Raw genomic sequence first — 23,173 nt, 5'->3', positions numbered from 1 at the left:
ATACACAAATCCATTGCAACCAGGATGGCCGAGAGGTTAAGGCGTTGGACTCAAGATCCAATGAGCGTATGCTCACGTGGGTTCAAATCCTACTCCTGGTAGAGAATTGAACTGCTTTTTACTGGTATTTGGGCAGATCTCAGCAACTACTGGTCCCACAGAACATAAAATTGACCTTTTGCTAAAAATTTAGCAATGCCCCAAACCATCACACCACCAACATCATGCCTGACTAATGATGCAAGATTGCTAACAAGCTCTTAACAAATCATTCCAAGAAGAAATCAAAATAGAAACACTTAATATGGTCTTTTTTTAGTGTGTCATATCACTTCTTGTGCAAAGGTTTCCAAAGATATCCAGGTGTTGTTTTATTTCATTTTATTGCAATATCGGTGGCAGAAAACTTGAATACACAAATCCATTGCAACCAGGATGGCCGAGAGGTTAAGGCGTTGGACTCAAGATCCAATGAGCGTATGCTCACGTGGGTTCCAATCCTACTCCTGGTAGAGAATTGAACTGCTCTTTACTGGTTTTTGGGCAGATCTCAGCAACTACTGGTCCCACACAACATAAAATTGTCCTATTCTTGAAAATTTAGCAATGCCCCAAACCATCACACCACAACCATCATGCCTGAATAATGATACAAGATTGCTAACATGCTCTTCACAAATCATTCCAAGAAGATATCAAAATAGAAAACCTTAATATGGTCTTTTTTTAGTGTGTCATAGCACTTCTTGTCCAAAGGTTTCCAAAGATATCCAGGTGTTTTATTTCATTTTATTGCAATAACGGCTGCAGAAAAATTGAATGCTCAAGTCCATTGCAACCAGGATGGCCGAGTGGTTAAGGCGTTGGACTCAAGATCCAATGAGCCTATGCTCACGTGGGTTCAAATCCTACTCCTGGTAGAGAATTGAACTGCTCTTTACTGGTTTTTGGGCAGATCTCAGCAACTACTGGTCCCACACAACATAAAATTGTCCTATTCTTGAAAATTTAGCAATGCCCCCAAACCATCACACCACCACCATCATGCCTGACTAATGATACAAGATTGCTAACATGCTTTTCACAAATCATTCCAAGAAGATATCAATATAGAAACCCTTAATATGGTCTTTTTTTAGTGTGTCATAGCACTTCTTGTCCAAAGGTTTCCAAAGATATCCAGGTGTTGTTTTATTTCATTTTATTGCAATATCGGTGGCAGAAAACTTGAATACACAAATCCATTGCAACCAGGATGGCCGAATAGGTAAGGCGTTGGACTCAAGATCCATTGAGCGTATGCTCACGTGGGTTCAAATCCTACTCCTGGTAGAGAATTGAACTGCTCTTTACTGGTATTTGGGCAGATCTCAGCAACTACTGGTCCCACAGAACATAAAATTGACCTTTTGCTAAAAATTTAGCAATGCCCCAAACCATCACACCACCAACATCATGCCTGACTAATGATGCAAGATTGCTAACATGCTCTTAACAAATCATTCCAAGAAGAAATCAAAATAGAAACCCTTAATATGGTCTTTTTTTAGTGTGTCATAGCACTTCTTGTCCAAAGGTTTTCAAAGATATGCAGGTGTTATTTCATTGTATTGCAATAACGTTTGGAGAAAAGTTGAATATTTTAATCCATTGCAACCAGGATGGCCGAGTGGTTAAGGCGTTGGACTTAAGATCCAATGAGTGTATGCTCACGTGGGTTCAAACCCCACTCCTGGTAGAGAATTGAACTGCTCTTTACTGGTATTTGGGCAGATCTCAGCAACTACTGGTCCCACACAACATAAAATTGTCCTATTCTTGAAAATTTAGCAATGCCCCCAAACCATCACACCACCACCATCATGCCTGACTAATGATGCAAGATTGCTAACATGCTCTTAACAAATCATTCCAAGAAGAAAACAATATAGAAACCCTTAATATGGTCTTTTTTTAGTGTGTCATAGCACTTCTTGTCCAAAGGTTTCCAAAGATATCCAGGTGTTGTTTTATTTCATTTTATTGCAATATCGGTGGCAGAAAACTTGAATACACAAATCCATTGCAACCAGGATGGCCGAGAGGTTAAGGCGTTGGACTCAAGATCCAATGAGCGTATGCTCACGTGGGTTCAAATCCTACTCCTGGTAGAGAATTGAACTGCTCTTTACTGGTATTTGGGCAGATCACAGCAACTACTGGTCCCACAGAACATAAAATTGACCTTTTGCTAAAAATTTAGCAATGCCCCAAACCATCACACCACCAACATCATGCCTGACTAATGATGCAAGATTGCTAACATGCTCTTAACAAATCATTCCAAGAAGAAATCAAAATAGAAACCCTTAATATGGTCTTTTTTTAGTGTGTCATAGCACTTCTTGTCCAAAGGTTTTCAAATATATGCAGGTATTTCATTGTATTGCAATAACGTTTGGAGAAAAGTTGAATATTTCAATCCATTGCAACCAGGATGGCCGAGTGGTTAAGGCGTTGGACTCAAGATCCAATGAGTGTATGCTCACGTAGGTTCAAATCCTACTCCTGGTAGAGAATTGAACTGCTCTTTACTGGTATTTGGGCAGATCTCAGCAACTACTGGTCCCACACAACTTAAAATTATCCTTTTCTTGAAAATTTAGCAATGCCCCACACCATCACACCACAACCATCATGCCTGAATAATGATACAAGATTGCTAACATGCTCTTCACAAATCATTCCAAGAAGATATCAAAATAGAAACCCTTAATATGGTCTTTTTTTAGTGTGTCATAGCACTTCTTGTCCAAAGGTTTTCAAAGATATGCAGGTGTTATTTCATTGTATTGCAATAACGTTTGGAGAAAAGTTGAATATTTTAATCCATTGCAACCAGGATGGCCGAGTGGTTAAGGCGTTGGACTTAAGATCCAATGAGTGTATGCTCACGTGGGTTCAAACCTCACTCCTGGTAGAGAATTTAACTGCTCTTTACTGGTATTTGGGCATATCTCAGCAACTACTGGTCCCACACAACATAAAATTGTCCTATTCTTGAAAATTTAGCAATGCCCCCAAACCATCACACCACCACCATCATGCCTGACTAATGATACAAGATTGCTAACTTGCTCTTCACAAATCATTCCAAGAAGATATCAATATAGAAACCCTTAATATGGTCTTTTTTTAGTGTGTCATAGCACTTCTTGTCCAAAGGTTTCCAAAGATATCCAGGTGTTGTTTTATTTCATTTTATTGCAATATCGGTGGCAGAAAACTTGAATACACAAATCCATTGCAACCAGGATGGCCGAGAGGTTAAGGCGTTGGACTCAAGATCCAATGAGCGTATGCTCACGTGGGTTCAAATCCTACTCCTGGTAGAGAATTGAACTGCTCTTTACTGGTATTTGGGCAGATCTCAGCAACTACTGGTCCCACAGAACATTAAATTGAACTCTTGCTAAAAATTTAGCAATGCCCCAAACCATCACACCACCAACATCATGCCTGACTAATGATGCAAGATTGCTAACATGCTCTTAACAAATCATTCCAAGAAGAAATCAAAATAGAAACCCTTAATATGGTCTTTTTTTAGTGTGTCATAGCACTTCTTGTCCAAAGGTTTTCAAAGATATGCAGGTGTTATTTCATTGTATTGCAATAACGTTTGGAGAAAAGTAGAATATTTTAATCCATTGCAACCAGGATGGCCGAGTGGTTAAGGCGTTGGACTTAAGATCCAATGAGTGTATGCTCACGTGGGTTCAAATCCCACTCCTGGTAGAGAATTGAACTGCTCTTTACTGGTATTTAGGCAGATCTCAGCAACTACTGGTCCCACAGAACATAAAATTGACCTTTTGCTAAAAATGTAGCAATGCCCCAAACCATCACACCACCAACATCATGCCTGACTAATAATGCAAGATTGCTAACATGCTCTTAACAAATCATTCCAAGAAGAAATCAAAATAGAAACCCTTAATATGGTCTTTTTTTAGTGTGTCATAGCACTTCTTGTCCAAAGGTTTTCAAATATATGCAGGTGTTATTTCATTGTATTGCAATAACGTTTGGAGAAAAGTTGAATATTTCAATCCATTGCAACCAGGATGGCCGAGTGGTTAAGGCGTTGGACTCAAGATCCAATGAGTGTATGCTCACGTAGGTTCAAATCCTACTCCTGGTAGAGAATTGAATTGCTCTTTACTGGTATTTTGGCAGATCTCAGCAACTACTGGTCCCACAGAACATAAAATTATCCTTTTCTTGAAAATTTAGCAATGCCCCACACCATCACACCACAACCATCATGCCTGAATAATGATACAAGATTGCTAACATGCTCTTCACAAATCATTCCAAGAAGATATCAAAATAGAAACCCTTAATATGGTCTTTTTTTAGTGTGTCATAGCACTTCTTGTCCAAAGGTTTCCAAAGATATCCAGGTGTTTTATTTCATTTTATTGCAATATCGGCTGCAGAAAAATTGAATGCTCAAGTCCATTGCAACCAGGATGGCCGAGTGGTTAAGGCGTTGGACTTAAGATCCAATGAGTGTATGCTCACGTGGGTTCAAACCCCACTCCTGGTAGAGAATTGAACTGCTCTTTAATGGTATTTGGGCAGATCTCAGCAACTACTGGTCCCACAGAACATAAAATTGTCCTATTCTTGAAAATTTAGCAATGCCCCCAAACCATCACACCACCACCATCATGCCTGACTAATGATACAAGATTGCTAACTTGCTCTTCACAAATCATTCCAAGAAGATATCAATATAGAAACCCTTAATATCGTCTTTTTTTAGTGTGTCATAGCACTTCTTGTCCAAAGGTTTCCAAAGATATCCAGGTGTTGTTTTATTTCATTTTATTGCAATATCGGTGGCAGAAAACTTGAATACACAATTCCATTGCAACCAGGATGGCCGAGTGGTTAAGGCGTTGGACTCAAGATCCAATGAGCGTATGCTCACGTGGGTTCAAATCCTACTCCTTGTAGAGAATTGAACTGCTCTTTACTGGTATTTGGGCAGATCTCAGCAACTACTGGTCCCACAGAACATAAAATTGACCTTTTGCTAAAAATTTAGCAATGCCCCAAACCATCACACCACCAACATCATGCCTGACTAATGATGCAAGATTGCTAACATGCTCTTAACAAATCATTCCAAGAAGAAATCAAAATAGAAACCCTTAATATGGTCTTTTTTTAGTGTGTCATAGCACTTCTTGTCCAAAGGTTTTCAAAGATATGCAGGTGTTATTTCATTGTATTGCAATAACTTTTGGAGAAAAGTAGAATATTTTAATCCATTGCAACCAGGATGGCCGAGTGGTTAAGGCGTTGGACTTAAGATCCAATGAGTGTATGCTCACGTGGGTTCAAATCCCACTCCTGGTAGAGAATTGAACTGCTCTTTACTGGTATTTAGGCAGATCTCAGCAACTACTGGTCCCACAGAACATAAAATTGACCTTTTGCTAAAAATGTAGCAATGCCCCAAACCATCACACCACCAACATCATGCCTGACTAATGATGCAAGATTGCTAACATGCTCTTAACAAATCATTCCAAGAAGAAATCAAAATAGAAACCCTTAATATGGTCTTTTTTTAGTGTGTCATAGCACTTCTTCTCCAAAGGTTTTCAAAGATATGCAGGTGTTATTTCATTGTATTGCAATAACGTTTGGAGAAAAGTTGAATATTATAATCCATTGCAACCAGGATGGCCGAGTGGTTAAGGCGTTGGACTTAAGATCCAATGAGCGTATGCGCACGTGGGTTCAAATCCTACTCCTGGTAGAGAATTGAACTGCTCTTTACTGGTAGTTGGGCAGATCTCAGCAACTACTGGTCCCACACAACATAAAATTGACCTTTTGCTAAAAATTTAGCAATGCCCCAAACCATCACACCACCACCATCATGCCTGACTAATGATACAAGATTGCTATTATGCTCTTAATATTTAATTCCATAAAGATATCAATATAGATACCCTAAATATGGTCTTTTTTTAGTGTGTTATAGCACTTCTTGTCAAAAGGTTTCCAATGATATCCAGGTGTCATTTTATTGTATTGTTATATCGTTTGGAGAAAAGTTGAAATTTTTTTCCATTGCAACCAGGATGGCCGAGTGGTTAAGGCGTTGGACTTAAGATCCAATGAGTGTATGCTCACGTGGGTTCAAACCCCACTCCTGGTACAGAATTTATCTTCCAGAGTGGTGTATGGTGTTCCGCCATTAAATTTTCATCAATTTGTCCAATTTTTAAATAATTGTTGAGAAATACTCCACACCATCACCTAACTAGTGTAAATATTGCTCAAAATATTTCTTCCCATATTTAGATCAATATAGAAAGCCAAAAGACTAATTTTTGATATGTCAAAAAGATTCCAAAATGATCCAAGATACACATGCAAAGCTTTCACATCTATTATTGCTGATGTGGTTGAGACAAAGGACTCAAAACCCTATAAGGGTATGCTCTTATGGGTTCAAATTCCACTCCTGGTAGAAGAAAGAAATGTTCTTTACTAACATTTGGGCAGATCTCATCACCTAATTGTTGTTTTCCTTGTTCTGTTTAAGTGTTAATGCTGGCATCAAGAGTGTCAATTTGTCTAATTCTTACAAATTTAGCAATGCCCCCAAACCATCACACCACCACCATCATGCCTGACTAATGATACAAGATTGCTAACATATGCTCTTCACAAATCATTCCAAGAAGATATCAAAATAGAAACCCTTAATATGGTATTTTTTTAGTGTGTCATAGCACTTCTTGTCCAAAGGTTTCCAAAGATATCCAGGTGTTTTATTTCATTTTATTGCAATATCGGCTGCAGAAAAATTGAATGCTCAAGCCCATTGCAACCAGGATGGCCGAGAGGTTAAGGCGTTGGACTCAAGATCCAATGAGCATATGCTCACGTGGGATCAAATCCTACTCCTGGTAGATAATTGAACTGCTCTTTACTGGTATTTGGGCAGATCTCAGCAACTACTCGTCCCACACAAAATAAAATTGTCCTATTCTTGAAAATTTAGCAATGCCCCCAAACCATCACACCAACAACATCATGCCTGACTAATGATGCAAAATTGCTAACATGCTCTTAACAAATCATTCCAAGAAGAAATCAAAATAGAAACCCTTAATATGGTCTTTTTTTAGTGTGTCATAGCACTTCTTGTCCAAAGGTTTTCAACGATATACAGGTGTTATTTCATTGTATTGCAATAACGTTTGGAGAAAAGTTGAATATTTTAATCCATTGCAACCAGGATGGCCGAGAGGTTAAGGCGTTGGACTTAAGATCCAATGAGTGTATGCTCACGTGGATTCAAACCCCACTCCTGGTAGAGAATTGAACTGCTGTTTACTGGTATTTGGGCAGATCTCAGCAACTACTGGTCCCACAGAACATGAAATTGTCCTTTTGCTAAAAATTTAGATATGCCCCAAACCATCACACCACCACCATCATGCCTGACTAATGATACAAGATTGCTATTTTGCTCTCAATATTTAATTCCAAAAAGATATCAATATAGATCCCCTAAATAGGGTATTTTTTTTGTGTGTCATATCACTTCTTGTCCAAAGGTTTCCAAAGATATCCAGGTGTTGTTTTATTTCATTTTACTGCAATATCGGTGTCAGAAAATTTGAATACACAAATCCATTGCAACCAGGATGGCCGAGTGGTTAAGGGGTTGGACTCAAGATCCAATGAGCGTATGGTCACGTGGGTTCAAATCCTACTCCTGGTAGAGAATTGAACTGCTCTTTACTGGTATTTGGGCAGATCTCAGCAACTACTGGTCCCACTGAACATAAAATTGTCCTATTCTTGAAAATTTAGCAATGCCCCCAAACCATCACACCACCACCATCATGCCTGACTAATGATACAAGATTGCTAACTTGCTCTTCACAAATCATTCCAAGAAGATATCAATATAGAAACCCTTAATATCGTCTTTTTTTAGTGTGTCATAGCACTTCTTGTCCAAAGGTTTCCAAAGATATCCAGGTGTTGTTTTATTTCATTTTATTGCAATATCGGTGGCAGAAAACTTGAATACACAATTCCATTGCAACCAGGATGGCCGAGTGGTTAAGGCGTTGGACTCAAGATCCAATGAGCGTATGCTCACGTGGGTTCAAATCCTACTCCTTGTAGAGAATTGAACTGCTCTTTACTGGTATTTGGGCAGATCTCAGCAACTACTGGTCCCACAGAACATAAAATTGACCTTTTGCTAAAAATTTAGCAATGCCCCAAACCATCACACCACCAACATCATGCCTGACTAATGATGCAAGATTGCTAACATGCTCTTAACAAATCATTCCAAGAAGAAATCAAAATAGAAACCCTTAATATGGTCTTTTTTTAGTGTGTCATAGCACTTCTTGTCCAAAGGTTTTCAAAGATATGCAGGTGTTATTTCATTGTATTGCAATAACTTTTGGAGAAAAGTAGAATATTTTAATCCATTGCAACCAGGATGGCCGAGTGGTTAAGGCGTTGGACTTAAGATCCAATGAGTGTATGCTCACGTGGGTTCAAATCCCACTCCTGGTAGAGAATTGAACTGCTCTTTACTGGTATTTAGGCAGATCTCAGCAACTACTGGTCCCACAGAACATAAAATTGACCTTTTGCTAAAAATGTAGCAATGCCCCAAACCATCACACCACCAACATCATGCCTGACTAATGATGCAAGATTGCTAACATGCTCTTAACAAATCATTCCAAGAAGAAATCAAAATAGAAACCCTTAATATGGTCTTTTTTTAGTGTGTCATAGCACTTCTTCTCCAAAGGTTTTCAAAGATATGCAGGTGTTATTTCATTGTATTGCAATAACGTTTGGAGAAAAGTTGAATATTATAATCCATTGCAACCAGGATGGCCGAGTGGTTAAGGCGTTGGACTTAAGATCCAATGAGCGTATGCGCACGTGGGTTCAAATCCTACTCCTGGTAGAGAATTGAACTGCTCTTTACTGGTAGTTGGGCAGATCTCAGCAACTACTGGTCCCACACAACATAAAATTGACCTTTTGCTAAAAATTTAGCAATGCCCCAAACCATCACACCACCACCATCATGCCTGACTAATGATACAAGATTGCTATTATGCTCTTAATATTTAATTCCATAAAGATATCAATATAGATACCCTAAATATGGTCTTTTTTTAGTGTGTTATAGCACTTCTTGTCAAAAGGTTTCCAATGATATCCAGGTGTCATTTTATTGTATTGTTATATCGTTTGGAGAAAAGTTGAAATTTTTTTCCATTGCAACCAGGATGGCCGAGTGGTTAAGGCGTTGGACTTAAGATCCAATGAGTGTATGCTCACGTGGGTTCAAACCCCACTCCTGGTACAGAATTTATCTTCCAGAGTGGTGTATGGTGTTCCGCCATTAAATTTTCATCAATTTGTCCAATTTTTAAATAATTGTTGAGAAATACTCCACACCATCACCTAACTAGTGTAAATATTGCTCAAAATATTTCTTCCCATATTTAGATCAATATAGAAAGCCAAAAGACTAATTTTTGATATGTCAAAAAGATTCCAAAATGATCCAAGATACACATGCAAAGCTTTCACATCTATTATTGCTGATGTGGTTGAGACAAAGGACTCAAAACCCTATAAGGGTATGCTCTTATGGGTTCAAATTCCACTCCTGGTAGAAGAAAGAAATGTTCTTTACTAACATTTGGGCAGATCTCATCACCTAATTGTTGTTTTCCTTGTTCTGTTTAAGTGTTAATGCTGGCATCAAGAGTGTCAATTTGTCTAATTCTTACAAATTTAGCAATGCCCCCAAACCATCACACCACCACCATCATGCCTGACTAATGATACAAGATTGCTAACATATGCTCTTCACAAATCATTCCAAGAAGATATCAAAATAGAAACCCTTAATATGGTATTTTTTTAGTGTGTCATAGCACTTCTTGTCCAAAGGTTTCCAAAGATATCCAGGTGTTTTATTTCATTTTATTGCAATATCGGCTGCAGAAAAATTGAATGCTCAAGCCCATTGCAACCAGGATGGCCGAGAGGTTAAGGCGTTGGACTCAAGATCCAATGAGCATATGCTCACGTGGGATCAAATCCTACTCCTGGTAGATAATTGAACTGCTCTTTACTGGTATTTGGGCAGATCTCAGCAACTACTCGTCCCACACAAAATAAAATTGTCCTATTCTTGAAAATTTAGCAATGCCCCCAAACCATCACACCAACAACATCATGCCTGACTAATGATGCAAAATTGCTAACATGCTCTTAACAAATCATTCCAAGAAGAAATCAAAATAGAAACCCTTAATATGGTCTTTTTTTAGTGTGTCATAGCACTTCTTGTCCAAAGGTTTTCAACGATATACAGGTGTTATTTCATTGTATTGCAATAACGTTTGGAGAAAAGTTGAATATTTTAATCCATTGCAACCAGGATGGCCGAGAGGTTAAGGCGTTGGACTTAAGATCCAATGAGTGTATGCTCACGTGGATTCAAACCCCACTCCTGGTAGAGAATTGAACTGCTGTTTACTGGTATTTGGGCAGATCTCAGCAACTACTGGTCCCACAGAACATGAAATTGTCCTTTTGCTAAAAATTTAGATATGCCCCAAACCATCACACCACCACCATCATGCCTGACTAATGATACAAGATTGCTATTTTGCTCTCAATATTTAATTCCAAAAAGATATCAATATAGATCCCCTAAATAGGGTATTTTTTTTGTGTGTCATATCACTTCTTGTCCAAAGGTTTCCAAAGATATCCAGGTGTTGTTTTATTTCATTTTACTGCAATATCGGTGTCAGAAAATTTGAATACACAAATCCATTGCAACCAGGATGGCCGAGTGGTTAAGGGGTTGGACTCAAGATCCAATGAGCGTATGGTCACGTGGGTTCAAATCCTACTCCTGGTAGAGAATTGAACTGCTCTTTACTGGTATTTGGGCAGATCTCAGCAACTACTGGTCCCACTGAACATAAATTTGTCCTCTTGCTAAAACTTTAGCAATGCCCCAAACCATCACACCACCACCATCATGCCTAACTAATGATACAAGATTGCTATTTTGCTCTCAATATTTAATTCCATAAAGATATCAATAGAGATCCCCTAAATATGGTATTTTTTATGTGTGTCATATCACTTCTTGTCCAAAGGTTTCCAAAGATATCCAGGTGTTGTTTTATTTCATTTTATTGCAATATCGGTGGCAGAAAACTTGAATACACAAATCCATTGCAACCAGGATGGCCGAGTGGTTAAGGCGTTGGACTCAAGATCCAATGAGTGTATGCTCACGTGGGTTCAAACCCCACTCCTGGTTGAGAATTGAACTGCTCTTTACTGGTATTTGGGCAGATCTCAGCAACTACTGGTCCCACAGAACATAAAATTGACCTTTTCTTATAAATTTAGCAATGCCCCAAACCATCACACCACCACCATCATGCCTGACTAAGAGAATCTAAACCATGTGTGTGTTCATGAGGGCTATTGCTCTCTTGTAAAAACTGTCTCTGAGTCTGTTTGTCCGTGATCTCAGCACCCTTAGTCTTTTTTCAGAGGGCAACCATGTAAACACCCGGTGTCCTGGGTGTGTGCAGTCTTTCATGATGTTGCGTGCCCTCCCAAGACAGCGAGTGCTGTAGATGTCCTTCAGTGAGGGAAGAGGGCAGCCAATGATCTTTTGGGCAGTGTTTATGACCCTCTGTAGAACCTTCTTGTGTGCCATGGTGCAGCTTGAAAACCACACAGAGATGCAGTATGTTAGTACACTCTCAATGGAGCAACGATAGAAGGCAACCAGCAGCTCTCTCTTCAGGTTGACCCTCCTGAGGATCCTCAGGAAGTGAAGATGCTGTTGGGCTTTTTTCATTACCTCTGTAGTGTTTGAGCTCCATTGGAGGTCTTCAACGTACACACCAAGGTACTTAAAATTTTGCACTCTCTTCACACACTCCCCATTAATGACAATGGACTGCAGATCTGACTTTTTCCTCCTGAAGTCCACGATCACTTCTCTTGTTTTTTAAGTGTTTAGGACCAAATTGTTGTCTGCACAACCACCCCACCATCCTCTGGATCCCATCCCTGTATGCCGTCTCATCTCCGCCAGAGACAAGCCACACCACAGTTGTGTCATCGGCAAACTTACTGACTGCATTGTCTGGGTGTGTGCTGACAGTCATACGTGTACAGTGTGTACAGCAGAGGACTCAGCACACAGCCTTTTGGGGAGCCTGGGTTAAACTCAGGGCTGTGGAGAGATGAGGACCCACTCTGACTCTCTGCACTCTATCAGAGAGAAAGTCTCTGATCCAACAGCAAGTGGTGGGAGGAAGTCCAATATCCAACAATTTTGCTGACAGTCTGTCTGCCAGTATTGTATTAAATGTAAAGCTAGTCGAGAAAGAGCAGCCTAGCATAACTCCCTTGTGTTTCCAGGTGGTATTTGGTGGTGTGACGACGGCGTCCTCTGTCGATGTGTTAGCTCTGTATGCAAAGTGTAGTGGGTCGAGTGTGGGTGGGAGGTAGGACATGATGTGACGTCGGACCAGTTTCTCAAAACACTTCATTATGACAGGAGTCAGAGCTACTGGTTGGGAGTCATTGAGGCTGTTGATGGAGGACTTTTTTGGCAACGGGACAATCGTAGCTGATTTCAGGCATGGTGGAATGTAGGACTGAGACAGTGATGAGTTGAAAATGTTGGTGAAGACCCCAGCGAGCTGATTTGCGCGCTCCCTGAGGACCTTCCCAGTCACACCATCCGGTCCCACAGCCTTCCTGGGGTTCACTGCCCTCAGCATACACCTCACTTCATGCTCCTGCACCGTGAGAGTGAAGCTGCTGCAGTCTGAAGTATGGGGTTCAGCTGTCCCAGGTCTATCCACCTCGAAGCATTCAAATAAGTGGTTTCACTCCTCTGCGAGCACAACATCGCCCACAGCTGTCGTGGTGTTGCAGGACTTGTGGTTGGTAAGGTGCTGGACCCCCTGCCAGACCTGTCGTGTGTTGTTGTCTCTGAAGGTGTCCTCAACCCTCCTCTTGTAAGCTGCCTTGGCCTCTCTGATGTCTCCTTTAAGGCTAGCCCTGGCTGCACTGTATTGTGCTTTGTCACCGGATCTGAAGGCAACATCACGATGCTTCAGCAGGACCTGGACCTCTTTTGTCATCCAGGGTTTCTGATTGGAGTACACCCGGTGACATTTCACCACGGTGACGTTTCACCACGGTGACGTTTCACCACGGTGACGTTTCACCACGGTGACGTTGTCAACGCAGAAGTTGATGTAAGAGAGCACGGATGAAGTTTGTTCCTCAAGGTCCTGGTGTGCAAACACATTCCAGTCTGTGTCCTCAAAGCCATCTTGCAGCTGTTGTGAAGCGCCCTCCGGCCATGTTTTTACAGTCTTTGTCACTGGAGGGGCTCTCCTCCTGACGGGGCTGTATGCTGGAATCAGCAACAAGGACATGTGATCAGACAAACCCAGATGTGGTAGAGGGGTTGGTCTGTAGCCTTTTTGGATGTTGCTGTAGGCTTTGTCCAGTGTGTTTGCACCCCTTGTTGCGCATTTAATGTGCTGATCAAATTTGGGAAGTGCTGACCTTAAATCAGCATGATTGAAGTCCCCAGTATTAAATGCACTGCATAAGGATGAGAGTTCTGCTAGGTGCTTATTGTATTGTGCAGCACCTCCACGGTTACGCCAGCATTAGCATGGGGTGGTATGTATACGGCCGTTACCATGACGACGGTAAACTTACGAGGAATGTAGAAGGGTCTGCATTTAACAGTCAGATATTCCATATCTTGGGAACAGTAGCTGTCGACCATCGTTGCATTTCTGCACCAGTTGTCGTTGATGTAGACGCATAGGTGTTGGGCTTAGGATCCAATGAGCGTATGACGTGGGTCCAAATCTCACACATACCTGGGGTATGTGGGGTGCCAAACTCCATAGCAACAACTAAACAAACCATAAAGAAGGAAAAATGATTTGGTTCCCTACCTTTGATTGAAGACCAACATGCAGAATTTGTGAGGACCACTAGGTGATGCTAATGTCCATTGCATGGTGTGGTATTTTTGAACTGGTGTGGTGAAGTCAGCTTGTGTCCCATCTTTATGTTAATGATCTGTCTCCCTCGTTTCCATTTTGTCAGTCCAGCACCCACAAACCTCCAGTTCCCTTTGAACACGAGCCCCCCTCTCTTATCTGTGTGTGTTTACGTGCACGTGTGTGTGTGTGCACTCAAGACCAGACAGCAGAGAATGTGGATCTGGGCAGGAAAGCAGATGGATTGTGGCTTGAGGACCACTCCCATCAATGCGCACACACGGACACACGCCCCAGCCCGGGGACCAGCTGTTGTCTTTTTCCAGGGACCGTCTGAGCATGTGCACCTCTTCCTCCCTTGGATTAGATGAATTCTGGAGTCAGCCCGGGAGCTGAGAGGTAAACAGTGGGGCTAATTGCTTTGACATACTGCTCTTTGTTTTGCCCTCCTGGTGCTAATCAACCACTCGGCTAATAAGTCTGCCTGGCATGGAAAACGGCACTCTGTTTATGCTGGGAGGAACCACAGAGCTCCGCGGTCTTATTTGCAGGCCACATTTGCTTATCGCTCCAAGTCCCTCCACCACTGCTGTGGCTGGGTAGCGCCCCGCTCAGGTGTGAGTCTATTTATCCTCATTAAAAAGCGTCTCCCTTAAGTCAGCCAATTAACACGCTGCTTCTAATGAAGCCATTAGCTGTCAGATGAGGTAGATGCCGTGCTCGTCATTGGTCCACTGTGTGCGTGGAGCCACTCTTGCTGCTAATAAAAGCAAGAGAATTAATGGAGTGAGCGTGTGTGATAATGATTTAATGTGGAACAAGCAGGACGAGTAGTGATTGGCCCTCTGTCTCAAATGAAGATATCAGACACAGTGATTTATTGTGTGTCGTCCTGCCTCACAAGCACTGTGTGTGAGTCTTTTTACCATTGTGGGGACCGTGACCTGACAACACACCAACCATTAGGGGACTTTCCATAAACGCTGGACCCAAAAGGGACCACTTAGACAAAAAGGTGGAAAATCCTGGAGGACTTGGATCAAATGGCTGAAGGGCGCAGAGAAATTATACTCCTTTATTTGGTCTGGTTGCACTTTCAACACCCATGGTACGGAGGTAGAGTGGTCAGACTCTGATCAGAATGTCGCAGGTTTGGTTCCCACCTAGAAGTATCCTTGGGAAAGACACTGAATCCCTCTTTGCTCCTGGTCGTTATAGGTTGGTGCCAGTGTTCAGCAGCGGAGTTTCCATCAGCATTTGAATGAGGGTGAATAAGACTTTGGCTGTAAAACACTTTGAGCCTCCTATAAGTACACTTCGTTTACCATTTTCAAGAGTGGACTGTTTATGTAGGCAACACCTCTTAGTAGAGTGAGGGTCCAACCCTTTTTTTTTGCTTACTTGTTCCCTTCAGCTCAATGAATAGTCCTTTGGATTTTGCACAATAGACCACACCAGAGTTCACTTCCAAGTCAATCAAAATTCATATTTTCAAGTGGATCAACATTTTTTTCTTTGATCTGCAAGAGAGTTTACATGAACTTTGACAGCTTTCTTCAAGAAGTCTTGGACCAAAATGTGCCAAGGACATTTGGTCTGTGCAATAGAGTGCTTTAATTTAGTAGAAGAAAAAAACATGAATGCAAAGAAATCCTAATTATTTAAAATATATCATATATATCGACATAGATAGATAGATAGATAGATACGTGTAAATTGTTTTGTTAAAAGTGGTGAGAGGAAGTAAAGGTGAAAGACTACCTGCTTTTATGTGTGTTTCTTTGGGTTATTTCTTCCTATCCGGGTCAAAGCTAGTTTCAGACAACACTAGACTAAAATCAGGAGGAACTATGACTATGGAATAATTTCTACGCGGTGTGGCGTGTGTGTGTGTGTGCGTCCTTCTTATCCTCATTTTGCCTTTTTCACTGAGATATCATATTGCAAAAACATTTAAAACAGAATAGTTTACCAGACCTGGTTCATTTGGGTTTGGAATAAATGAGCTCTGAAGAAAGTCAAGAAGAAAACCTGGCAATAAAGCCGTCATGAGACATTTTCAGTTTTTTTGTTGATTCAAGTGTTTTAGATTTGACCTATGGATTTTATATTTAAATTGTGTAAAAGGCTTTGCTCTAAATAATCAAATCACATTCATTACTGTCCCCTCTTTTGGTTTAAATCATTGAATCACACACAGGTTCATAAGCATGCATTCAAAACCCAATTTTTTCAGGTGTACCAAGGCTACGTTTCTTTGTCCGCACCAGGTTTGAATCCTTTTACACCAGAGCTGTCGTCGCAGACACCAAACACACCCTCATTGACCTAAAATAACTCTTCAATATGACGCAATAACATAAATTCTGAAGCTGAGAAAGGTGGCTTTACGTTGATATGCAACACTTTATGAAATCATCATAAATCAGCTGATTCTGCTATGGAGAAAGGCGCGTTTGAGCCGTCAAAAGGTAAAGTGTTGCATATCAAAGCAAAACCACTTTTCTCAGCTTCTGAATCCGTTGGATTTATGTTAGTTGTATAAACGGTCAAAGAAATACAATAATTCAAGGAACGCCAAAGGTTACGAGAGCTTTCACACCTTGGACAGTCTGAGCAAAAAAACTTTTAGTCCGGCTCAAACCGGCGTGGTGCGAAAGGAGCCCAAGTCTGGGCTGGTTAGAGTTAGGCAGCCAAACGCCTGCAGTTTAACAGACATGCTTGTAGTCTGGTGACAGACTTTCTCTTAACATGCCAGTATGAAATATGACCTCTTAATTGTCAGCATGCAGCCATGTGTGACCACCTAACATGGCAGCACAATGTGCAGCCTCAAAATAACAAACTGTAGTTGTCACTTTGTGTTCCTTAATGGAGCAATCACGCCGCACCACGGCAGAGGAGCTGCAAGAGTTACAACACTTGCAAAGACACAGATGCCGCAGCAACGATGGTGAGGATCATGAGGATCACACATGACTGCTGTTCACAAATTTAGCACCAGATTTTGTTACATAAACAAAATTATACTAGCATGCATGATGAAAACCTTGGAAAAAAAATCAATGCCAAGTTATTTTGTCAACTGTGTTGGAAAGGGAAGCAGATTGTGCGCACACTTCCCAACTTAAATTTTGACAGCAGATATGAAGAGTTTCATTTCCTTCCTCCATCCGTGAAGATTTTTATTTCCACGTTGGGTTGCTCGGATGTCCCCCCCCCCAGCCTAAAAGCTGCCCATCCCTGTCAGGGGATGCCAGAGCTGAGGATGTGAAATTGATTTTAGGTTACACGATTAATCCTATTTCGGATTGCTCTGTCTTCTCTTTTCTTCTCCGACACCTCCTTTCTCGCACAGCTTCCTCCTCTTCGTTTTCTCTCCAGCTACAGTTGATTTGGAGCCAACTGTCCTCTAATGCGTTATCAATACTGAGAGTGGTCCTCTGCCCTCAGGTGATCACTTATCAAGTGTGGTCACTGTGAGGTAGCACCAGTACCCTTCAGAGACATGAGGGAGTATAAACAGATGTGGTGCAAGGGAAAAATGCAAGGAAAAAAAAATGATAATTTTTTTTCACGTTGATATGATCAACCCAAATTGAAAGGTGATCGTCTAAAAGTATTTAGCTTTCAAAACAAATTAAAAAAAACAACAATCATTTATGTAATCTTCACAAAAGGTGACCTTTGTTGTTTTTGTAAAATAAAAGACACATTTTTAGATTATTCTAATCATAAAATATCACAAATCCTTTTCTTTTTTGCAAATTAAATATTTTTCACTCTAACCCTGGAACATTTTAATTTTTAAATTTGATTTACATTTTTCATTTTTCCCAGAAAGTTATGCTTATATCTGATAACCTTCCAAAATATTTTGGTGCTTTTGAATTTTTAGTTTGTACAAAACAACAATAAAAAAAGACTAAATTAACTTAAATATTAAGCATTTATGGCCACATTTATCCTTTTTCTGAAAGCACGAGTCCATGAAATAGAGAAATTATCAGAGTTTTAATTTAAATTTGTTTAAAAAAAGAAACAATCGATCCCATTCCTGATCCTCCATGTGAGGTTTCTGTTTATGTGAAGCAAAAGGGGAGCCAGACATGATGTTGGTTGTGTCTAAATAAAGTGAACTGTGACTCTCAGTGTCCTCTATGTGACCTGAGACTGCAAAGAGTCCTGTCCTACTGTTTACTTTGCTTTATTTTGTGTTGAAAAAATATACAAATAAAAGCCAAATCAAGCCTGTTTATCAGTCTTTTACAACTTGAATATAATTTTCAGGACGTTTTTCATGAGGTGTAATTCTACAGAAGCGTGTGTCCAATTCTGCTTAATCCTCAATCTGATGCGGTTCGAGTCCCTTCTCCCTTTACTGTGTTGTTTCTCATAAACTGTTTTACTAGTTCAGATAGAAAAATAGCAAATCTGAGTCAAATATTTTTTTTTTAAATACTGAAATCTCTAAAGTGAGCTTTTGTTTTCATTGACCTTCAAAGGAAAGTCATCTTTTTTTTTTTTTTTACACTGGTGGGGTATTCTTGTGGGTGATCCACTTTAAACACACATGTGGATGTGTGAGTAAAGGTCGACTCTTTTGCAGGGTGAGGATGCAGAGGAGCGCTGTTTCTTTTTGCACTTTTGCCCCCCCCCCCCCCCCCCATCCCAAAGAAATCAGGGATTATTTCAGACCTAAATAGATGGATGGAATCAATCAGCCATGATTTTACTTCCCTGTTCTTCAACATAACCGCCCTCTTTCACCTCCACCCTTCACACCCTCCCTTTTCTCTGTCTCCCCCACCCCCTCCCGGGGTTGCAGACTGAGGAGATGCATAAATTCAGACGCATTAGTATTCCAGTCAGGCTCTGCGCTAGCACCCTTCCGCCTTTCCTCTTCCCCTCTCCCTGTCCTCTTCTTTCGCTTCCTTCACCCTCCCTCCTTTCCCCGGATCTATTTCTGAATGATGCCAAGCAGAGCTGCATCCACACTTATTTCAATCTAGAAATTATTTTCAGGCTCCACATTTATTTGTTTGTGCATCTTCTGTCTATTTCACCCCAATTATGCACAGCTGTAGTATTTGAAATGAAATGCATCTGCTCTGGTGCGCGTGTCAGTGTGTCATTGTGTTTTTTTTTTTATGTCAGGCCCAGCAGCCCAGGCGATAAATCACGCATGTCTGATTGAGGAGGGCAGAGGGCCCGGACAATAACATTTCAGTGGAGAAAGCGCCTCAGCGTTGCTGTGATCCGCAGAGATCCTGTTGAACCGCTGGACATTTTACAGCTGCCTTTTGACTTCAGACTAAAACTGAAGCTTTAGAAATATAAGCAAAAATATGTCCAATTTTTCTAGATTTAGTGACGTAATAAAATAAATCTGTCAAAAAAAACACCACTTTTCTAAAAATATTTAAAAAATGTAAATTTGCCTCCAATAGGAAATTATTTAATAATTTTACAAACATCAATTTCTCTTTTAAACAGAGAAAAAAAAACATTTTATTACAACATACATTTTTATTATTATTAATATTATTTCAAAACATAATACAAGCTTTATAGTGAAAATAAATAATTGCTCGAGCTGTCATTGTAATTTGGAATAAAACTGCTGAAACATTTCGATCGTTATGGAAAATATGTTCTGTGTTTTTTTATTTGTTTGTTTTCCTGCTTTTTTCTTTAAACATCACTAATTAAGTGCATGAATAACTAACAGCAAATGTTTAAATTAACGACTTCAAAAGGGATAATATATAAAACTGTACAAATACGAAGTAAACAAAACCAAATCCAGGAATATTTGTGATTATAAAATGTTTTTGTTTGTTTGTTTATATTGAATTGAGCGTACATTAAAATTATAGGCAGGTCTTTCTAATTCTCTGGATCAGAGTCTACACAGTTTATATGGTCGAGAGTCAGTAAAATGAAAAGAATAAAAAAGGAAGCTGGAACTCTGCGCGGAAGCTACAAACAAGAATATGGAAGAATACAAATCTTCCAAGTGCTTTAATGTTGTAAAAAAAATTGTTATCAAAGATGTTTTTGGGAGCACCTGGAGCTGCAACAAATCAATTAGGAAGAGGGATGAGAGCCTTGCGTTTGTTTGAGGGAAACCCAAACAGCTTCAGTCCCGCGTTAACATCTTTAGGAGACTAGCAGAAGGCGCTGGAAGGTACATTATAGGCACATTTTTAAATCCGTGACGTAGAAAAAAGAAGTCGGCGGGTTCCGAAAGTGACTGAGACACTTTTTTTCTTGTCTTTTTTTTGTTTTGTTTTTTAGAAAAATGCCCCCGTGACTGAGAGAAGGCTGAGCAGGTGTCTCTGTTGGGATCCAGAGCGGGAGGCGTCTGGAGAAGTCTGTGCCGAGACGAGAGGCGCGCGGCTGGGAAGAGGCCAGCGCGAGCCTCTGCGCTCGCGGTATTCCTCCCCCCGCGCCTCCGGTCAGAGATCGTGGCACGAGGACGCGTCCCCCCCGCTGTGAGAATAGGGTCCCTCGTGCGGAGGAGGCGGCGGAGGCTCCCCCGGCGGAGTCATGCGCTTCTCCTTCTGCCTGCGGTTGCAGAACCACACGCGCACCACCTCCTTCTCCAGCTGCAGCGAGTCCGCCAGCGAGGAGATCTCCTGCGCGGACGGCTTTGGACACTTAAGAAAGTGCGTCTCCAGAACTCCCTTCACGCTCACCTCGATGGACGTCCTCTTCTTCCTCTTTCTCCCCTGAGCTGCTATCTTGTCTATACTGCTGGAGCTGCCCGTGGAGGAGTCCGCCTCCTCCAGCCACTTGTTCAGCAGCGGCTTTAGTTTGCACATGTTCTTAAAGCTCAGCTGCAGCGCCTCGAACCTGCAGATGGTGGTTTGGGAAAAGACGTTACCATACAGCGTGCCCAGAGCCAAGCCCACGTCCGCCTGCGTGAAGCCCAGCTTGATCCGCCTCTGTTTGAACTGCTTGGCAAAGTGCTCCAGCTCGTCCGAGGTTGGCGTCTCCTCGTCGGAGTGGTCGTGGCAGTGGTGCCCGCCGAGGTCGCTGTGCTCGGGGCTGAGCGTGTCCCTGAGGCCCGGGTGCATGCCTTGGCCCTGTGGGTTGGACGGCGGTGTGAGCCCGCCGTGATCCAGCATGCCGTTGACAGTGAAGCCCGTCTGGGAGTAGAGGTTGATCTGCTGCCCGCTGGTGATGGAGGAGTTGTTGTGGGAAACCGGAGTCCCCCAGCCTCCCGGGTGGTTGTTGTGATGAGGGGAGTGGTGCGCGACGTGCGGGGAGCGGTGGTGGATGATGCCGAGCTGCAGGTCCTCCCGGCCTGGTTTGATGTCCTGCTGCTCCATGGAGGTCGACCAGGGGCTGCCCTCCGACAGGCTGGTCGCCCACTGGTGCCCGAGGGGGTGCCCGTTGCTCTGGACGCTCTGCAGGTAGTCACTCTGGAGGAGTTTCTGATGCGCTCTGTATGGACTCGCAGGCTGCATGGCCTGGCTGTCCGCGTGGATCATGGAGCTGGAGCTGAGCAGGGTATAGGGGCTGGAGGCAGCTGTGGCCATGCTGGCTGCTCAACCCCACCAATGCTACTGAAGAGAGGCGGCAGCTCAGCCTCTGACATCCCCCCTCTCCCAGAGCTGGCAGCTGCCTGGCACTGACTGACAGCCCGCGCCACCACTCACACTCCTCCCGGGGACACGTTTCGACCAATGACGGCGCAGAAGTCGGGACGTCCTCCTTGGAAAGCGGAGCAGTCGAACCGGAAGTGTGGGTCCTGGGGTCCTGGTCCATTGGGTTTGGCTGCAGAGTGATGCGAGCGCAGAGCGCAGTTCCTGTTTATTAATTAAAGTTTCCAACTGATTTACGCGCGGGTTTATTGCTGCTCCTGTCACCCTTGAGCGCGTGCGAAGAAAGAGATTAAAGCGCAGTGGCATTTCATAGACGTGCCAGCACTTAAATTACAGAGGTACAATCAAACTAAAAGCAGTTCTTGCTCCTAATGATTAACTTAAGAGAAATTTCCTCAGGTGTTTGTGGAAAGACGCGCGTTTTACGCACGGTAATTTACGCGAGGCTCATTTTTAATCCTTAATCACGAGATGAAAACAACACAAGACCGGGTCTGTAAAACACTAGTTTGATCCATGAAACGAGATTTCTGTGACAGCCATTAAAATAAAACTGCGAATTCAATAAATATCCAAAGAAAAATAAATTACAACTTAGTCTAAAGTCAAAGAATTGCATTCTTCGTCGCCCTTTTGCGCACATTGCGGCACTGTTTTGAACCCAAACCCTCTCCTTGCTCACTTAATTATTCCACAGCCATCGTGGGTTGAAAAATAACTACATCTCGAAGGGAACTTTGCTGCGTAATTATATTTGCCATTAGAAGGCTGCGTCACAGTCCTCTTATTGGTTTGAAACTCCATTAAACATATTGCTCCAGCTCCCCGGGTTAAGCTTGATTTAAATTTGCATACATTTTCATACATTTAGGAGAAATAAAAGAAGGCTGCAGCCACCAGAAAGTCATTAAAGGAACAGCGAGGCGAGCTTTAAAACTGAGCCGCGGAGAGCGGAGGGGGAGGAAGGCCGCGGCAGGTGAGCTGACCGGAGGGATGGAGATGCGGATTAAACCGCTGGAGGGGCTGGAGGCAGCAGAGCAACGGTAGACAGGATCCAGGGGGAGATGGGGCACTTTAGGTGGCAGAAAGAGGAGTCCATTGTGGATTTTGATTTTTTTTTTTAGCTGCGTTTTAAATCTTTACGCCTCTTAGATTGTGGGCCAAAGTGATTGATTGTTTGATGATCTGCAGTTTGTTGCTCCACTTCCCCAGTTTTAGTGAACTGGATCACTCGGTTTTGCGTCTTCAGGGGTGGAGAAAGTGATGTTTGTTGGGAAGTAGCCCCACATTGCACGGCAGCGCTGTTATATTGATTACACACTACGAGAAATTGATTTCGGAGAATTAATCATCCGTTTAAGAAAAGTCTTTTTGCCAAAGATTAAGTCTCTGTGAAGCGCAGAAAGT

The 23,173-nt window shown here is 42.0% G+C and overlaps 1 protein-coding gene and 27 non-coding genes across 28 annotated transcripts; 27 read left to right on the top strand and 1 right to left on the bottom strand.

The window, feature by feature from the left end:
• The first annotated feature begins 18 nt into the window (after positions 1 to 18).
• Positions 19 to 101, top strand: trnal-caa (transfer RNA leucine (anticodon CAA)). Its single transcript has one exon. It is a non-coding gene; the product is annotated as a tRNA-Leu (tRNA).
• A 328-nt stretch (positions 102 to 429) lies between these two features.
• On the top strand, positions 430 to 512 carry trnal-caa (transfer RNA leucine (anticodon CAA)). Its single transcript has one exon. It is a non-coding gene; the product is annotated as a tRNA-Leu (tRNA).
• Positions 513 to 837: 325 nt separating this feature from the next.
• On the top strand, positions 838 to 920 carry trnal-caa (transfer RNA leucine (anticodon CAA)). The gene has a single exon. It is a non-coding gene; the product is annotated as a tRNA-Leu (tRNA).
• A 329-nt stretch (positions 921 to 1,249) lies between these two features.
• trnal-caa (transfer RNA leucine (anticodon CAA)) lies at positions 1,250 to 1,332 on the top strand. The gene has a single exon. It is a non-coding gene; the product is annotated as a tRNA-Leu (tRNA).
• Positions 1,333 to 1,655: 323 nt separating this feature from the next.
• Positions 1,656 to 1,738, top strand: trnal-uaa (transfer RNA leucine (anticodon UAA)). Its single transcript has one exon. It is a non-coding gene; the product is annotated as a tRNA-Leu (tRNA).
• A 329-nt stretch (positions 1,739 to 2,067) lies between these two features.
• trnal-caa (transfer RNA leucine (anticodon CAA)) lies at positions 2,068 to 2,150 on the top strand. The gene has a single exon. It is a non-coding gene; the product is annotated as a tRNA-Leu (tRNA).
• Positions 2,151 to 2,470: 320 nt separating this feature from the next.
• trnal-caa (transfer RNA leucine (anticodon CAA)) lies at positions 2,471 to 2,553 on the top strand. The gene has a single exon. It is a non-coding gene; the product is annotated as a tRNA-Leu (tRNA).
• Positions 2,554 to 2,876: 323 nt separating this feature from the next.
• Positions 2,877 to 2,959, top strand: trnal-uaa (transfer RNA leucine (anticodon UAA)). The gene has a single exon. It is a non-coding gene; the product is annotated as a tRNA-Leu (tRNA).
• Positions 2,960 to 3,288: 329 nt separating this feature from the next.
• trnal-caa (transfer RNA leucine (anticodon CAA)) lies at positions 3,289 to 3,371 on the top strand. The gene has a single exon. It is a non-coding gene; the product is annotated as a tRNA-Leu (tRNA).
• Positions 3,372 to 3,694: 323 nt separating this feature from the next.
• On the top strand, positions 3,695 to 3,777 carry trnal-uaa (transfer RNA leucine (anticodon UAA)). Its single transcript has one exon. It is a non-coding gene; the product is annotated as a tRNA-Leu (tRNA).
• Positions 3,778 to 4,100: 323 nt separating this feature from the next.
• Positions 4,101 to 4,183, top strand: trnal-caa (transfer RNA leucine (anticodon CAA)). Its single transcript has one exon. It is a non-coding gene; the product is annotated as a tRNA-Leu (tRNA).
• Positions 4,184 to 4,508: 325 nt separating this feature from the next.
• On the top strand, positions 4,509 to 4,591 carry trnal-uaa (transfer RNA leucine (anticodon UAA)). The gene has a single exon. It is a non-coding gene; the product is annotated as a tRNA-Leu (tRNA).
• Positions 4,592 to 4,920: 329 nt separating this feature from the next.
• On the top strand, positions 4,921 to 5,003 carry trnal-caa (transfer RNA leucine (anticodon CAA)). Its single transcript has one exon. It is a non-coding gene; the product is annotated as a tRNA-Leu (tRNA).
• Positions 5,004 to 5,326: 323 nt separating this feature from the next.
• On the top strand, positions 5,327 to 5,409 carry trnal-uaa (transfer RNA leucine (anticodon UAA)). Its single transcript has one exon. It is a non-coding gene; the product is annotated as a tRNA-Leu (tRNA).
• A 323-nt stretch (positions 5,410 to 5,732) lies between these two features.
• Positions 5,733 to 5,815, top strand: trnal-uaa (transfer RNA leucine (anticodon UAA)). Its single transcript has one exon. It is a non-coding gene; the product is annotated as a tRNA-Leu (tRNA).
• Positions 5,816 to 6,137: 322 nt separating this feature from the next.
• Positions 6,138 to 6,220, top strand: trnal-uaa (transfer RNA leucine (anticodon UAA)). Its single transcript has one exon. It is a non-coding gene; the product is annotated as a tRNA-Leu (tRNA).
• Positions 6,221 to 6,897: 677 nt separating this feature from the next.
• On the top strand, positions 6,898 to 6,980 carry trnal-caa (transfer RNA leucine (anticodon CAA)). The gene has a single exon. It is a non-coding gene; the product is annotated as a tRNA-Leu (tRNA).
• Positions 6,981 to 7,304: 324 nt separating this feature from the next.
• Positions 7,305 to 7,387, top strand: trnal-uaa (transfer RNA leucine (anticodon UAA)). Its single transcript has one exon. It is a non-coding gene; the product is annotated as a tRNA-Leu (tRNA).
• Positions 7,388 to 7,715: 328 nt separating this feature from the next.
• Positions 7,716 to 7,798, top strand: trnal-caa (transfer RNA leucine (anticodon CAA)). The gene has a single exon. It is a non-coding gene; the product is annotated as a tRNA-Leu (tRNA).
• Positions 7,799 to 8,127: 329 nt separating this feature from the next.
• Positions 8,128 to 8,210, top strand: trnal-caa (transfer RNA leucine (anticodon CAA)). The gene has a single exon. It is a non-coding gene; the product is annotated as a tRNA-Leu (tRNA).
• Positions 8,211 to 8,533: 323 nt separating this feature from the next.
• Positions 8,534 to 8,616, top strand: trnal-uaa (transfer RNA leucine (anticodon UAA)). The gene has a single exon. It is a non-coding gene; the product is annotated as a tRNA-Leu (tRNA).
• A 323-nt stretch (positions 8,617 to 8,939) lies between these two features.
• Positions 8,940 to 9,022, top strand: trnal-uaa (transfer RNA leucine (anticodon UAA)). Its single transcript has one exon. It is a non-coding gene; the product is annotated as a tRNA-Leu (tRNA).
• A 322-nt stretch (positions 9,023 to 9,344) lies between these two features.
• trnal-uaa (transfer RNA leucine (anticodon UAA)) lies at positions 9,345 to 9,427 on the top strand. Its single transcript has one exon. It is a non-coding gene; the product is annotated as a tRNA-Leu (tRNA).
• A 677-nt stretch (positions 9,428 to 10,104) lies between these two features.
• On the top strand, positions 10,105 to 10,187 carry trnal-caa (transfer RNA leucine (anticodon CAA)). The gene has a single exon. It is a non-coding gene; the product is annotated as a tRNA-Leu (tRNA).
• Positions 10,188 to 10,511: 324 nt separating this feature from the next.
• On the top strand, positions 10,512 to 10,594 carry trnal-uaa (transfer RNA leucine (anticodon UAA)). The gene has a single exon. It is a non-coding gene; the product is annotated as a tRNA-Leu (tRNA).
• A 328-nt stretch (positions 10,595 to 10,922) lies between these two features.
• On the top strand, positions 10,923 to 11,005 carry trnal-caa (transfer RNA leucine (anticodon CAA)). Its single transcript has one exon. It is a non-coding gene; the product is annotated as a tRNA-Leu (tRNA).
• Positions 11,006 to 11,333: 328 nt separating this feature from the next.
• Positions 11,334 to 11,416, top strand: trnal-caa (transfer RNA leucine (anticodon CAA)). Its single transcript has one exon. It is a non-coding gene; the product is annotated as a tRNA-Leu (tRNA).
• Positions 11,417 to 19,662: 8,246 nt separating this feature from the next.
• LOC101164903 (POU domain, class 3, transcription factor 4-like) lies at positions 19,663 to 22,028 on the bottom strand. Its single transcript, XM_004073659.5, has one exon. The coding sequence runs from the start codon at positions 21,698 to 21,700 to the stop codon at positions 20,615 to 20,617; it is 1,086 nt and encodes a 361-aa protein (XP_004073707.1). The 5' UTR covers positions 21,701 to 22,028; the 3' UTR covers positions 19,663 to 20,614.
• Between the last annotated feature and the right edge of the window lie 1,145 nt (positions 22,029 to 23,173).

Source organism: Oryzias latipes, chromosome 10, assembly GCF_053564925.1.
Source record: "Oryzias latipes strain Hd-rR chromosome 10, Olatipes_Hd-rR_3.1".
In the NCBI taxonomy this organism is placed as follows: domain Eukaryota; kingdom Metazoa; phylum Chordata; class Actinopteri; order Beloniformes; family Adrianichthyidae; genus Oryzias; species Oryzias latipes.
This window is presented reverse-complemented; position numbering and strand designations above follow the sequence as displayed.

Coding starts and splice junctions, on each gene's coding strand:
- LOC101164903 (XM_004073659.5), bottom strand. CDS start 21,700: ATGGCCACAGCTGCCTCCAGCCCCTATACCCTGCTCAGCTCCAGCTCC.